Genomic DNA, 13,455 nt, shown 5'->3' with positions numbered 1-13,455 from the left:
TTTTAAAGTGCAGAAGTCATTTTAATGAGTGAGGTAAGTCACGTATGATCAAAATCTAATCACGCAAATAACCTAAAAACTTTTGCTAAAGCGAGTGAGAAATGACGTCACGCGCGCAAACGCCGTTAGTGTGAGGAAGAAATCATTCAGAAAATTTGACTTTCAGCTTTGCTGTGTGCACAAATGTAAAACGAAAAAAGAGCGTCAGACGACGAAACAAAAAAACATAGCAGGCCAAGTCCTAACGTACAATTCAAAGAATTTTCTTTGACTAAACAAAAACTAGACCTAAAACGGGCTGGGCTATGAGTGAATTGGAAAAACCAATTCCGAAAAAATCTGATCAAAAAATTCAAAAAAAAACTGAAAATCAATGTCAAAATGCCGTATGTGAACAAAAAACCACCAGCGAGAAAAAAAATTTGGTTCAAACAAAAAAACTAGGCCTAGAATGAACTATGAATGGATTGGGAAAATCATTTAGAAAAAAATCCGATCCAAAAAATCGAAAATAGTAAAACTCAAAGTGAAATTGCCACATGTGTCTAACTAAAAACCACTAGCGAGAAAGCGAATTTTTGTTCAAACACCGTTTTCTCACTCTACTTTAAAATAAAAGTTAAAAAAAAATTTCACGCCGCAAAACCACTCACTTTTTCGCTTTTTTTCCTGTTTCGGCATGACCAAAATCAGTACACCAATTTCACTTCAAAAATCATGAAAATGTGTGAACAGATCTTTAAAAAAAAAGACAGCGCCCTAATACAATTCAAATTTTTTGAATTGTAAAAAGCCAAGAGCACCACAATATATCTCCGCTCAGCTTACAGCTTCGCAGCTATAATAAGATTCGTCGTGACAAATCGTGACAATCCTATCCAAATTTCATACGTGCTTAATCACAATTAAGTAAGACCCCGCACTTTATTGACGTCGTATGGCATAGTTCTAGATAAAAAAAGTTTGACAATACTGATTGAGGAAACACATTGACAAAAAATTAATATGCCTCAGAAGCAACATGAGACCACTCCTACTTGGTTCATGCCTTGGGAACTCAATAAAAAGGTAATATTAGGTAGTAATAAATAATAAAATTATACAAAACTAACCCTTTTCAAATTTTTGATCTGCTGCTTGGCTTGTCTGTCTTCCATATGTTTCAGAGTATGTGTTTCAGCTGCTATCCGAGTCTTGTTTACATTTGATTTGTCATCCCTGAAAAGTCAAAAGCAACTAACAAGTTGTAACATTTGAACAAGACAGCACGTGTGAGGCTGTGCGTAGCACAGAATGTTCTAAGATACGTCTAAAGTTCGAACAGAAAATTTTCTGGCTATCGGTTTTGTAAAAAAACTCAAATTAAGCATTTTTGGAGAAACCTTGACCATCACTTTCAAAGAGGAAAAACCAAAAACAACAATCATTTTGATATGATTTTCACAGATATTAAACCCATGCACTGTCCATTATTTTGCAGCATAAAGTTCAGCATAAAATTCATAATTTGAAGTTCAGCAAAAGCAATCAGTCGACAAAAGAATTAATTTTGAACTCAAATCCAAATTTAACTGAGCAAATCCTTGTAAACGTCAAAAAATAGAGTTGTTGTAAATGTCAAGTTCTGCCTTTTTCATATGAACGGTTTAAAGTTAATTTCAATTCATTTGTCCTATTCGGACTAATTCTACTTCTTCGTACGTTTTAAATTCAACCAAGCGTAAGTTGGGCAGACAATTGCACCGTTGGCAAAGATATATTCTTCTTGTTACAAATTCTCCAAACGTAATCAATTCGACTAATCGTAATTGTATGAAACGTTTAAATAGTGGACGTGATTGTGGCTAGTAAGCTGCAGCGATTTATCGGAAAAACCTTTTCAAGGTGAAACATAGCCTGCAGATTGCCGGAAAAGAGGCGCTGTTAACGCGCTAGACGCACAACGGGACTGAAACAGAAAAATATAAGAGATTGAAATTAACAAAAATTCTTCCTAAGTTTCAAAAATTCTTCTAATTCAGTGTGCAGTTTCAGTTAGATTCTAAACCTTCACTTAATTCAGCTTCTAAACCAAAAGATATTAAGCTTAATACTAATATCAGCTAGCAATCGCTCTAATGAACTTTGATAACCTAATGCACTATGACTTAATGACCAGGCTTTATCGGTTTATCCCGTTTCTTTTGATGTTGCTCTTTTGACATTGACCGTATTCACTACATTGCGTAATTCAATGCGTGAAAGAATTCATTCAGTTTTAACAGTGAGTGCAGTAAGTCAGAAGTCAAACGTGAAAATCGTAACTTATGGAAAACAAAAACGTGATCAAAAGGTAAAGCGAATTAAAAAAAGGAGAGCGCCGAAATGATAGCCGTTTGAGAGGCTAACGGAGGCTAATAATAAAACTTAATAATAAAAACTGACTAACGACGAACAAATGGCTCTCAAACGAGTTGTTTTTGAAAAAGATAAGCCTGAAAAACTCAACTTCAAAAGAATGTTATGGAACAAAAGTGCAAAAACGGCCGAGCAAAAAAATTTGTATAAAACGAACAACACGTTTACAAAAGTTACTTCAACTTTCATTCAGGAGCAAGTAACAACTTAACCTGTTCTTACTATTTGAAGTGAAACCATATAAAAAGCCTTCTAAAGAAACTCCAATAACACAAAGAATTTTTCATTCTTTCCTCAAATATTTGTTTTTTGTTGTTATGTGTTTTGAATGTTCCGTAAAGATACAATTCTGTTAATTTATGTTATAAAAACGGTTAAAGTTATTGAGAGTTAGAACGAGGAAGGGTCAGAAACTATAGCATAAATTTGCACAAAAAAATTTACCAGAAAATCCAGATTTTCTATTTTTTCGCAAATCTTGCCTGACTCTAATTTCTTAAATTTTAATTAAAGCGAAAAGACACTGATAGGAAATTCACGTTTTGCTCGTAATTACTGAAATTAGTGATCAACCAGAGGCCAACAAACATAGTGAATTCTGAAGTCAATTGAAGCGTCAGAAACAGTCTACAGAATAAAAAATTTATGAAAAATTAAATTTGTTTTCTTTCTAACATTATTTTTTGTTGTTCTTGTCTCATATAGACAATATCTGGTTAATTTTGAGACCTTTCAATGAGATCAATTTTAAAATGAGAGGTGATTTTGAAGTTTAGAGTACTCGCCCGAAGAATTTTACAAAAATAGGTTATTATTTAAGAGAAAAGCTTCTGATCTTTATCCCTCCTAACTCCAAAACTTTAATATTGTTGCCATACCCGTGCCATTGAATCATTCTATGATATAGAGACCCTAATTCGTACCCAAAATAGCTTGTTCGAGCGGCGAGAGAAAATCCCAAAATCGCAACCTCAAATAAAAATTTCAACTTCGATTTATTTTGCTTTTTCTTCATAAAAATTATTTTCTGTAGTGTATCAATTGATCTTTTTCAATTGACTTCAAGGGCAGAAAATCAGAGAAACTAAATAAGACAATAAATTACTTTCAAAATTCATTTATAATTTCATAGAAAAAAATTAAATGTTTTGTTTCTTTTTCTTTTCTTCTTTTTATATTTTTATTGTCTAATTTTTTTGATTCCCTTGTTCTATAAAGTGTTTCTCTTCCAGTTAAAGATCAATAGAACAGCGAACAATCGGAAGCCTAAAATTGGTTCTAACAAGAAGAGAAAGAGATCGCTTTACAGGGAAATTTTTATAGGGAAATTATCACTTTGCTTTGTATAAAAACAATTTTTTGTAAAACAAGTATGGTTATATAATTCACTCAAAATTTTTTCCAAAATATAGTATTATTATTTTATAACTTAGCACACTACTCAACTCCCACCCAACAAAAAACCTTTTTTTCCTTTTTCTGTTTTTTAAGAACTCCCATTTTCCTACCAGCAATAAAATTAGAAGCCTCTAAGGGAACTTGACAGAGAAACTAAATTAAGACAATAAATTACTTTCAAAATTCATTTATAATCTCAACGAAAAAAGTAAAACATACCCGTCAGATTGCCGGAAAATAGCCGCCGTTGATTCCAATAAGCAGTATTGGGATTGAAAGAATAGAAGATATTGAAAAAAAAGATTTTTGTACAAAAACATTTCTTAAGTCCGATTTATTTTGATGGCATTTCGTAGTTGAACATAACGTACTTCTGTTTCTTAGAGAGAGGCTACAGGGGCTACTATCAATACCAATAAGCATTAGAGATGGTAACTAAGACTTATAGGAACGACGTTCATAAAGCGGGCATCTATAATTGGGCTTTATGGGTTTATCCCGTTTCTACTTGCGACTTCAATTTTTTATACTGACTCTGTTCATTTTGAATTGCTTTGCTGAGCAACAGATGTTCAAAATCACTTTTAGCAGAATGAGAGAAAAGAGAAACTAGCCTAGAGAAGTCAAAAAGATTTCACGCAAAATGTTGAAAAAGCGGCAAAATGAGGTAAAGCGAAACATTTTTTTATTCGACGAAGTAAAAAAAAAAAATAGAAGCGCTATAATAGCCGGCTGAGAAGATGAGCGCGGCTATTAATAAAATGTTTTGTTTCTTTTTCTTTTTTCTTTTTACAATTTTATCGTCTGATTAATTTTTTTGATTCTCTTGTTCTGTAAAGTGTTTCTGTTCTAGTTAAAGATCAATAGAACAGCAAGAAATCGGAAGCCTAACACTGGTTCTAACAAGAAGAGAAAGAGATCGCTTTACAGGGAAATTTTTATAGGGAAAATATCTCTTTGTTTTGTATAATTACAAATTTGTGTAATACAAGTACGGCTATATAATTTACTCATAATTTTTCTAGAAAATAGTATTATTAGTTTATAATTTAGCACCCTACTCAACCCCCCCCCCTCAAAAAAAAAAGTTTTTCCTTGTCCTGTTTTCTTTTTCTTTTAAAAAACTCCCATTTTTCTACCAGCAAAAAAAATAGAAGCCTCTAAGGGAACTTGACAGAAAAGAGCCGGCCTCGCACAAATATTCACGAATTTTGAAAAATGTTTGAAAAATAAGAGAAAAAACAGGGAATCGATACTTGCTTTAGTTTCATGACGACCATCTGCTGTTCTTGGTAGCTCTTTCGATCATCCCCACGCAAGCCACCCTGAACAGACAAACATAGTAACAAACAGTTAAATGAAGTTTTCTACACTATCAGTTTGGCAATAAAATCACAGTCAGGAAAAATTTTAAACTTACAGAATCGTCCACTTCATCTTCATTATCGCTCTCTTCTTCTGTGAGGTCCTCAGAGATCCTAGTGAGTGTGTTCTTTAACATGATCATCCACTTGCCGAGTTTGGTATCGAATCGTACGTGTAAACCCTTCATTTGCCATTTGATTGACAACTCCCAAACTGGTGGACCACCTAAAAAATTAAATATGCCACCTGAGAAATGCGACCGATCAACTATTTGCATGCAAAAAACATAACCGACTAATGTCGGAAGAAACTCTCGTGAATGACTAGTGGGGAGCTCTAACGAATCTATTGTAGCCTGCTTCAGTCTTGGGGGTGCTTCATTAAATTTACTAATGAGGACTGCAAATGACGTCAGTAAAGGTTATTATGTACTCTATTTTGGCTCTTTTTTCATATAACTTTCGGTTGTTAACTTCCGCCAGTTAAGTTCGGCTCCTGACACTTGTGAAAGAAAGGGACAATTCGATCGCGTATCAAGGGCGTAAAAGTCACTCGAGCAGTCAAAACCGTCAAGCAAAAATTATGCATAAAAAGACCAGCACGTTTACAATAAATGCTTCACACTTCGTTCGAGAGCAATTACAAAAAAAACAACACTTTTCGTCTGTTTTCTATCAAAGTCAACTTATTGGGCCTAGATGTCTTATCAAATATTGGCAGCAAATAGCCGCTGTTCACCTCACTGCACGATGTTACCAGATTGATTCAATTAAAAATAACGCGAAAAATTGAGGACAGCCTAATTCTTTCAAAATTGTGTCATAAAAGTATCCTAATTGGGTCTACTATTTCATTAGATTCGATAAATTTGGCAAATTCAGCCACTAAATTGGAGGACTATAAGCGCAATACTAATAGTAATTAGCAGTATACTCTAGGGAACGTTGATAACCTAGTGTAGTAGGTCTTAGTGCCCCCGGGCTTTATCCCGCTTCTATTAGCTCCCTTCTTGGCCTTGAAAGTATTCGCATAAATTTGCTGGACGAATTCTGAATTTCATTCAGTTGATGAAACACCGAGTGAGAGGTAAAGCAGAAGGTAAATGTCAAAAAAAGGAAAGGTAAAAAAATAATTCCAAAAATTTTCAATCAATGAACAAAAAACTAGACTACTTAAAATTGACAAAGATTCGAGTTGGAAAACCAATAAAAATTTCAATCAACCAACAATTAAGAAGTCAATGCCAATGTGAACATCAAAACCGGAAACCTCAACGAGAGAACAATTTTTTGTCTACAAACAGGTTTCTCACTTTAACAAAAGAATCGCGTGCAGAAATTCACACCAAAAGGACGACTAGATTTTTTCGTTCTATTTCCTGCTTCAGCGCGACCAAAACCACTATTCAAATCTGACGCCAAAAAATAAAAACCGATCTTTAACAAAACAACTGAACAAATTCCAGAAAAAAACTCATATTCGTTTTCTCAAAAATACCGTTTTATATAGCTAGTCTAGCCGTACATGCATGAAAGCATAGAAAACAACAAATTTAAGTCAAATAACAAAAGAGAAATGGGCAAAGAATATCATTAATAAAAAAAATTCAATAAAATCTTCATATGGTACAGGTACACATACATACGAAATAATTTATTTCATACAATCAAGACTATAAAAAAATCTCACGTAAAATTAGTCCAGTCATAATGAGTCAAAATCATCTCAAACTGTAAAAAGAAGATAAAAATTGTAACAAAATACTCAAATCTTTTAGGCAAATTAATGGAAAAAAACTTTGTTGCACGCAAAAAAACTCAATTTGTGATAGAACACGCCTAGTAGTGCTATGCTTTAGCTCAGTTAACAATGAGTGCCAATGCAATGGGTAAAAATTTCTAAGTTACTACAGCAGCCCAAAAGTCCGGAAAATAAATGAGGAAGCTCCAAATTAGCGTAAATGCACCGTAAATTACCAAAAAAACTTCAAACTGCGATAAAAACTATCCGGAAATTAGTACTTGTCTATGGACACACTAAAGACAAAATAAAAAAACCAAAATTAGAAAAATACAGCGCGTGATGATAAAACTCTTGCTTTTTCTCGCTTTGCTTTAAAAGAGGGTCTAAACCAAAACCACTACTTTTTCTCCAATCTTCGAGCTCGATCATCGCAACACCTTTTTTTAAGCTTTAGTCACTACTAGGACTTGATTTTTTGCTCGCTCTCTTATCGAAAATATACACCGACTAAAAAGTCGTACAAATCTTCCGAGCAACAAGCAGCGGCAGTATTCAGAGGCTGCTGTAGTCTAAATAAAACTTTGAGCACTACAAACACCAAAAAAGGAGGCAATTGAACCTTCGACCTCCGGCGTGATCACATTAAGCATTAACCAATCGGCTATTAGTGCCTTGATCTTACCAACGCTTTTGTTTAAGCAACAATTTAATTTCTGAATAAGAGCAATTCACATCACACAAAAATTAAGAAGTCAGGCACGAAAAAGTCACCCGAGAGATGAAATAGAAAGAATAACAGAACAACAGCTCAATAACAGTTAAGCTAAAATTTTGCATTAAAAAGACACAGCTTTACAAAAAATGCTTCAAAATTGGTTCTATTAAAAAACCATGAAAGTTTTGAACTTGATTTCCCGTGTTTAATTGATTTTTTACTGGGAAACATATTAATCGACGATTAGTCGTAGCTGACAGTTAAAAAAAGTTCACTATGTTAAATTAGTTCATTGCAGTCTTCAACTCTTCACCTCGTAAAACAAGCAGCGCCCCAATTTAATTCAAATATATGAACTGTAAAAGGGAGCCGTTGAGAGGCTGATGGCGGTTCTTATTCATAAAAGTATGTGAACATAACCGAATAACGTCGGGCGCATATGTCTTGAACAACCGGCGAGCGGTTGGCTTCGTCAGTAGCTAACCACGGTTTAGTGAGGCTAGCTTTAGCTTAATTGAAGGGGCGTGAGGTGAGCGCAGCGGTGGGGGATCTGATTGAGGGGCAAAAGCAGGACGCACAGGGCGAGTTGGGAGAGGGGTATTTGGCTGCACAGGGCAATTATGGCCTGAACGATGTGCAGGGTGGGGATTGGGGGGTTGGGGTTCAGACAAAAATCGGTCAAGCGAAAAATCTCAATAACATAGACGGCAGATTGCCGGAAAACAGACGCGATAGACGCTTGTGGCCTCCCATGAATTGCAACAAATACAGAAATAAGATAGACAGATTGACCACCACTCCTTCAATAGACCACTAGACTTTTTGGTTAGATTCGGATTATCATTTTTTATGAGACACATACGCACTAAGAGAAAAAAAAACCCTATAGGAGCTTCTTCAAAATTAATATTCGAAAATAAAAACTCAAGACTCTAATACTCAAGATTTAGGACATATACGTTTGGCGCTACTTATCTGTTGATTTATAATAAAATGTTCATAAAATTTAAAGTTTCATAAGTAGCTCAGAAGTCATTTTTTTGAGTGAGGTAAGTCACGCAATTGACCTAAAAGCAGAGCAAATGACGTCACGCACACAAAATCCAACTGCAAAGCAGTAGAAATCACTAAAATTTGAAGTCAATTTCAGGAAGTGAGGTCGAAAGAATCATCGATGGAGACAACGAATTAAAAAAACATAACAGGACAAGTCCTGACGTACAATTCAAAGAATTCTAATTGACTAAACAAACAAAACCAGACCTAGAACGGAATATGAGTGAAATGGGAAAACCCTTTCTAAAAAAATCAGAAAAAGAAAATAGAAAATCAAAGTCAAAAAGCCACATGTGAACAAAACCGATAGCGAGAAACGGAAATTTGGTTCAAACAAACAAACAAATAGGCCTAGACTGAACTATGAAATGATTGAGAAGATCATTTAGAAAAAAATCCGATCCAAAAAATTGAAAATATAAATTTCAAAGTGAAATTGCCACATGTGAATAAAAAACCACTAGCGAGAGAGCAAATTTTGTTCAAACACCGTTTTCTCACTCTACTTTCTCCACACCGCAGAACCACTCCCTTTTTCGCTCCACTTCCTGTTTCGGTGTGGCCAAAATCCTTTCTCCAATTTGACTTCAAAAATCATGAAAATATGTGAACAGATCTCAAAACATAGCAGGAAGAATTCCGGAAACGACTTGACAGTCATCTTCCTGAAAGAATTACCTTTTAAATCAATTGATTCCTGCTAAAGTGAATACAAAAAACAAAAAAAATAGTAAAAAAAAATAAAGATAGCTCATAAAATCAACTGAATAAAAAAATTACATTATACCTATCTATAAAACAAGACAAATTCTTTGTAAGGAATTTAAAGCATCAAAGTACGCGAGGAGCAAGCTTGGCTCTCAAAACTTTATTTCACAAGAAAATTTTGAATACTGCAACAAATGGCCATAAATTGTTAATTTATCAACTTCCGTAAGTTCTTTCAACCGAAACACTATTTTACAATATAAAACACGAATCAATTGATAACTAAATGAAATTTGCCGCTTAACTATAAACATTAGTTGTCGCTTTAAATGACAATGAACGCGATAAAACTAAACAATGACCAATATCTCATCGAAGTGAAAATAATGATGAAAAAGATTCAACAGACAAAACAATATTTAAACGCAAAAATTTGTATGTTACCACAACCAAGCCCAAAGAATAATTACAGAAAAAGGTTGTTGATCAAAATTTGCGAAAGTGAAGCTAGCAAAACCTCAGTGTTTTATTGTGTTGAAGAAAATCAATGGCAAAAAAATTAAAAGAAAAAAGACAATAATTAGTTCAAATCGGTGTTTTTCAATAAAATAAACGCAGGGCAAATAAAACTATAAGTCATAGGAGGAAGTTAGAAAAAGACATACCAGAATGTGGAGAACCCATACATTGTGATAAAGATCAAAAAACTTTTTTGGGAGAATCTGAAAACACAAAAAAAACAAAATTGGAAACTTTCAATCAAAAGGAGGTAAAAAATGGATTTTTTGTTATTAAGGTATAGAGGTTTAAGAACACTACATAGCCTTATTCCTTGTCTCAGTAAGAAGTTAAAACAGCTCATTTGCTGTGAAAAGAATGTCTAAAAAAATATAGTCAAATTTTCACTGAATTTTAAAGAGTTATCGCCAAAAACAATTCTGTTAGCAACAAAACGAAACGAGAAACAACGCCGTTGCACCAGAAAACTTTTTATAGTAAAAAACTTCGAAAAACAAACAAAAAAATTAGAAAACTTTGACAAAAAACCTCAAAAATTGGATTGGTATGTGCACAATTTTACAAAAACAAAAAACCTCAAGTCCAAAAGAGGCATCCAATTCAGGATTTATCAAAAAGACGTTGACATAGTAACTTATTTGGTAGGCAAGTTCGCTCAAAGAGCCAAAAAAAGAAATTTAAAAACCAGAAAATATCAAAAAATGGGCCAAATTTGCACTTGAAAGTCATTGTTAAGATCTCAGAAATATTGTGGTATTGATTTCAGATGGTTACATAGTCATGCGTTATCGATCAAAATTTAATTCCGCAAAAAACCAAGTTACAATAAAAAAAATTGGGGCCAAAGGGACGAAAACACGGCTAAAAACTGTCATCTATATGCGCCAATCTCTCAAAAACTCAGATATCTCGCTCAGAAAAAGTTAGTTCATACGTCAATTTTACTCAATTTCACTATTAGGTCAATGAACAAATATTATTTCCGGTAACAAAACCTTAAGAAAACCAATACTCCTCTTCGAGTCGTAAAAAACACAGCTCCCCAATACAATTCAAATTCTTGGAATTGTAAAAAACCAACATGTATCCAATAATAGCCGCTATCGCTTCGCGGCTATGATAAAAAAGACCAAAAGGACTGATATAATTGCTACAAACTTCACTGAGAGCTTTTAATTAGGAATTGCACTTAGAGGTTTATATTTCAGTTTTCAGTTATAAAAGTTTTGAAAATAATTTCCTGTATTCAATTGAATTTTACTGCGAACTATATTAATCGACCGATTAGTCGTCGTTGACAGTTTAAAAAAGTTCACTACGTTAAATTGGGTCTTTGCAGTCTTCATTTCTCGGACAAGGTAAAATTTACGACGAGTTTTTTCCCTTTTTTCATATATTTCTTACCTGCGGCTGTGTTCAGTGTCTTAGTCCGTGATACGACATCAACTGAGCCTTCTGGAACCCAGAATGTGTTCATTATATAATTGGAAGGGGACACTTGATTACTAGGAGGTGCGTGAGCGAAATGACTGTGATATCCTCCATATGATTTCGACGTTTTCTGGGGAGGCGCGAAAGATTCTTCAATTCTGTCAACCATCCAGTCACTTGCTTTGGTATCAAAATCTTCTCTGAAGCCTAGAGTGAAGGTTTTGAATGTTCCAACGCAGAAAACTCCACAATTTGACAGAGCAGAGACAGACGTTTGCTTAATAGTCAACATTAGAACTTGCTCCAAATCCTCCTTCCAGCCGCTCTAAATCAAAAAACATTCAGTCAGTATTAAAACATAAACCGACCGACTAATGTCGGAAAAATTGCTCTCGAACGACAAACGAAGCAATTTAATTCAGGCGTAGCCCAGATAAATTTTTCTTTATAAAAGCAAAAATAGTTTTCCACGCCGTGGTTCGAACCATTGACCTCCCGATCCCTCACCAGAAGCACTGCCCGCTCCGCTATCTGGGCTTTACTTTAATTTTGCTGCAATGGGTTTTATTTTAACAACAAACTTTATTTTGGAGTGAGAGCAATAAAGATCACTCAAAAATGAAGGACGGAAGCGTGAACAAGTCACTTGAGAAGTCAAAAAACGTTCTTAGAAGAAAGGCGCAGAAACAGTCAAGCAAAAAATTCGCATCGAAAAGACCAACATGTTTACTGTAATTACTACGAACTTCGTTCGAGAGCAAATAAAAAGCAGACTACCACCGGAACCAACATCGCGTGGGATAAAACGGCCCTTCGGCCTCCTCAAGCGTTGCTCAGCACTTTGAAAAACTGCACAATTAGAGCTCAGTCAAGGTCTTTGAGAGTTGCTCAGAAACTAATGCCCGGCGGATGTACCAGTTTATCTCACTCCTCTCGACGAAAACGCGGGAAATGACATTCTAGAAGAAAAAAACCAGCAAAACTTTTAAGTAGTATACACATGTTTACAGTAACTGCTTCATTACTCGTTCGAGAGCAAGCAATCAAACAGTAATCGAAATACTCACAACAAACTTCAGACAAGACAGCATTTTCCCAGGTTTTGTAGCTGTTTCAGAACAAAATGTGAACCTTTGTTCAAACAACGAAAGTGACAAGAAAAGTGCGTAAAACTGGTATGGCGAGACTAAAATTTGATTGGTAAAAAAATTGTACAATTATATATAGCATTCCCTATGTAGCATCTCTGATGTCATTCCCTATTTTATCCCTGCCTGTTGAAGTTCAGTCGTTTCAATAAACTTGCATAAAAAGACTTGTTATTAATAGAATCGCGCTCGGAATTGCACTGAGCAAAATTGTATTGAAAAACCGTTATTAGAAAGATAACTTCACCATTAGCTCAGTCTTCTTATACCTTAGAAGTTCATCACAGCACCGAAAAAGCATCCTATAAAAGATAAAAACAAACCAAGTGAAAGAGGAGAGTTATCATAAATGACTAATATCATACACTCATACATCCACAATTACATGAAGTATTTTAACTATGATAAGTCTTACAACAGTCGAAACAAAACAGACAAACGAACCTTCAAACCAATTTCTCTCGAAGCAGCAAAAACATTTTCAAAGCACAACCATCTAACGTCAGGCAAATGGCTCTCAAACGACCGGCGAGCGGTTGGCTTCGTCAGTAGCTAGCCACGGTTTAGTACGGGTAGCTTTAGTTTAATTGAATTATCGTGGGGTAAGCGCAGCGGGGGTGCACCGCAGCGGTGTGGGGGGTGGTGCAAAAGTGGATTGGGGGACTGATTCGAGGGCGGTGGTTGGGGGTGTGAGATCAAATTCTAAGAACCGCCCTGAACACCATAAGTATAGGTCTCCAAAACAGTTTCTGCCAATCGCAAACTTGGGAACTAATGACCGCCGGATGTACTACTTTATCTCATTCCTTTCGACTAAAGCGCGGGAAAAAACATTCTAGGAGTAAATAGATGGGCAAAACTTTTAAATTAAACACTTGTTTACAGTACCTGCTTCAGACTTCTTTCGAGAGCAATCAATCAATCATTAATTGAAGTACTCATAACAAACTTCAGACAAGACAGCAATTTCTCAGC

The 13,455-nt window shown here is 34.9% G+C and overlaps 1 protein-coding gene across 2 annotated transcripts in view; it reads right to left on the bottom strand.

The window, feature by feature from the left end:
• The window catches only part of LOC142334508 (bridge-like lipid transfer protein family member 1), a 274,847-nt gene that overhangs the window by 76,587 nt on the left and 184,805 nt on the right, over window positions 1–13,455 (bottom strand). For both annotated transcript variants that reach the window (XM_075382600.1, XM_075382601.1), the window contains exons 21-24: window positions 11,306–11,657; window positions 5,216–5,385; window positions 5,056–5,120; window positions 1,113–1,218 (exon numbers count right to left, since the gene is read on the bottom strand). In XM_075382600.1, coding sequence (XP_075238715.1) covers window positions 1,113–1,218; window positions 5,056–5,120; window positions 5,216–5,385; window positions 11,306–11,657 — 693 coding nt within the window. The remainder of the gene's footprint in view (window positions 1–1,112; window positions 1,219–5,055; window positions 5,121–5,215; window positions 5,386–11,305; window positions 11,658–13,455) is intronic.

Source organism: Convolutriloba macropyga, chromosome 2 (genome assembly GCF_964194025.1).
Source record: "Convolutriloba macropyga chromosome 2, txConMacr16.3, whole genome shotgun sequence".
Taxonomy (NCBI): domain Eukaryota; kingdom Metazoa; phylum Xenacoelomorpha; order Acoela; family Convolutidae; genus Convolutriloba; species Convolutriloba macropyga.
The sequence above is the reverse complement of the archived record's forward strand: the minus strand, read 5'-3'. Positions and strand labels throughout refer to the sequence as shown.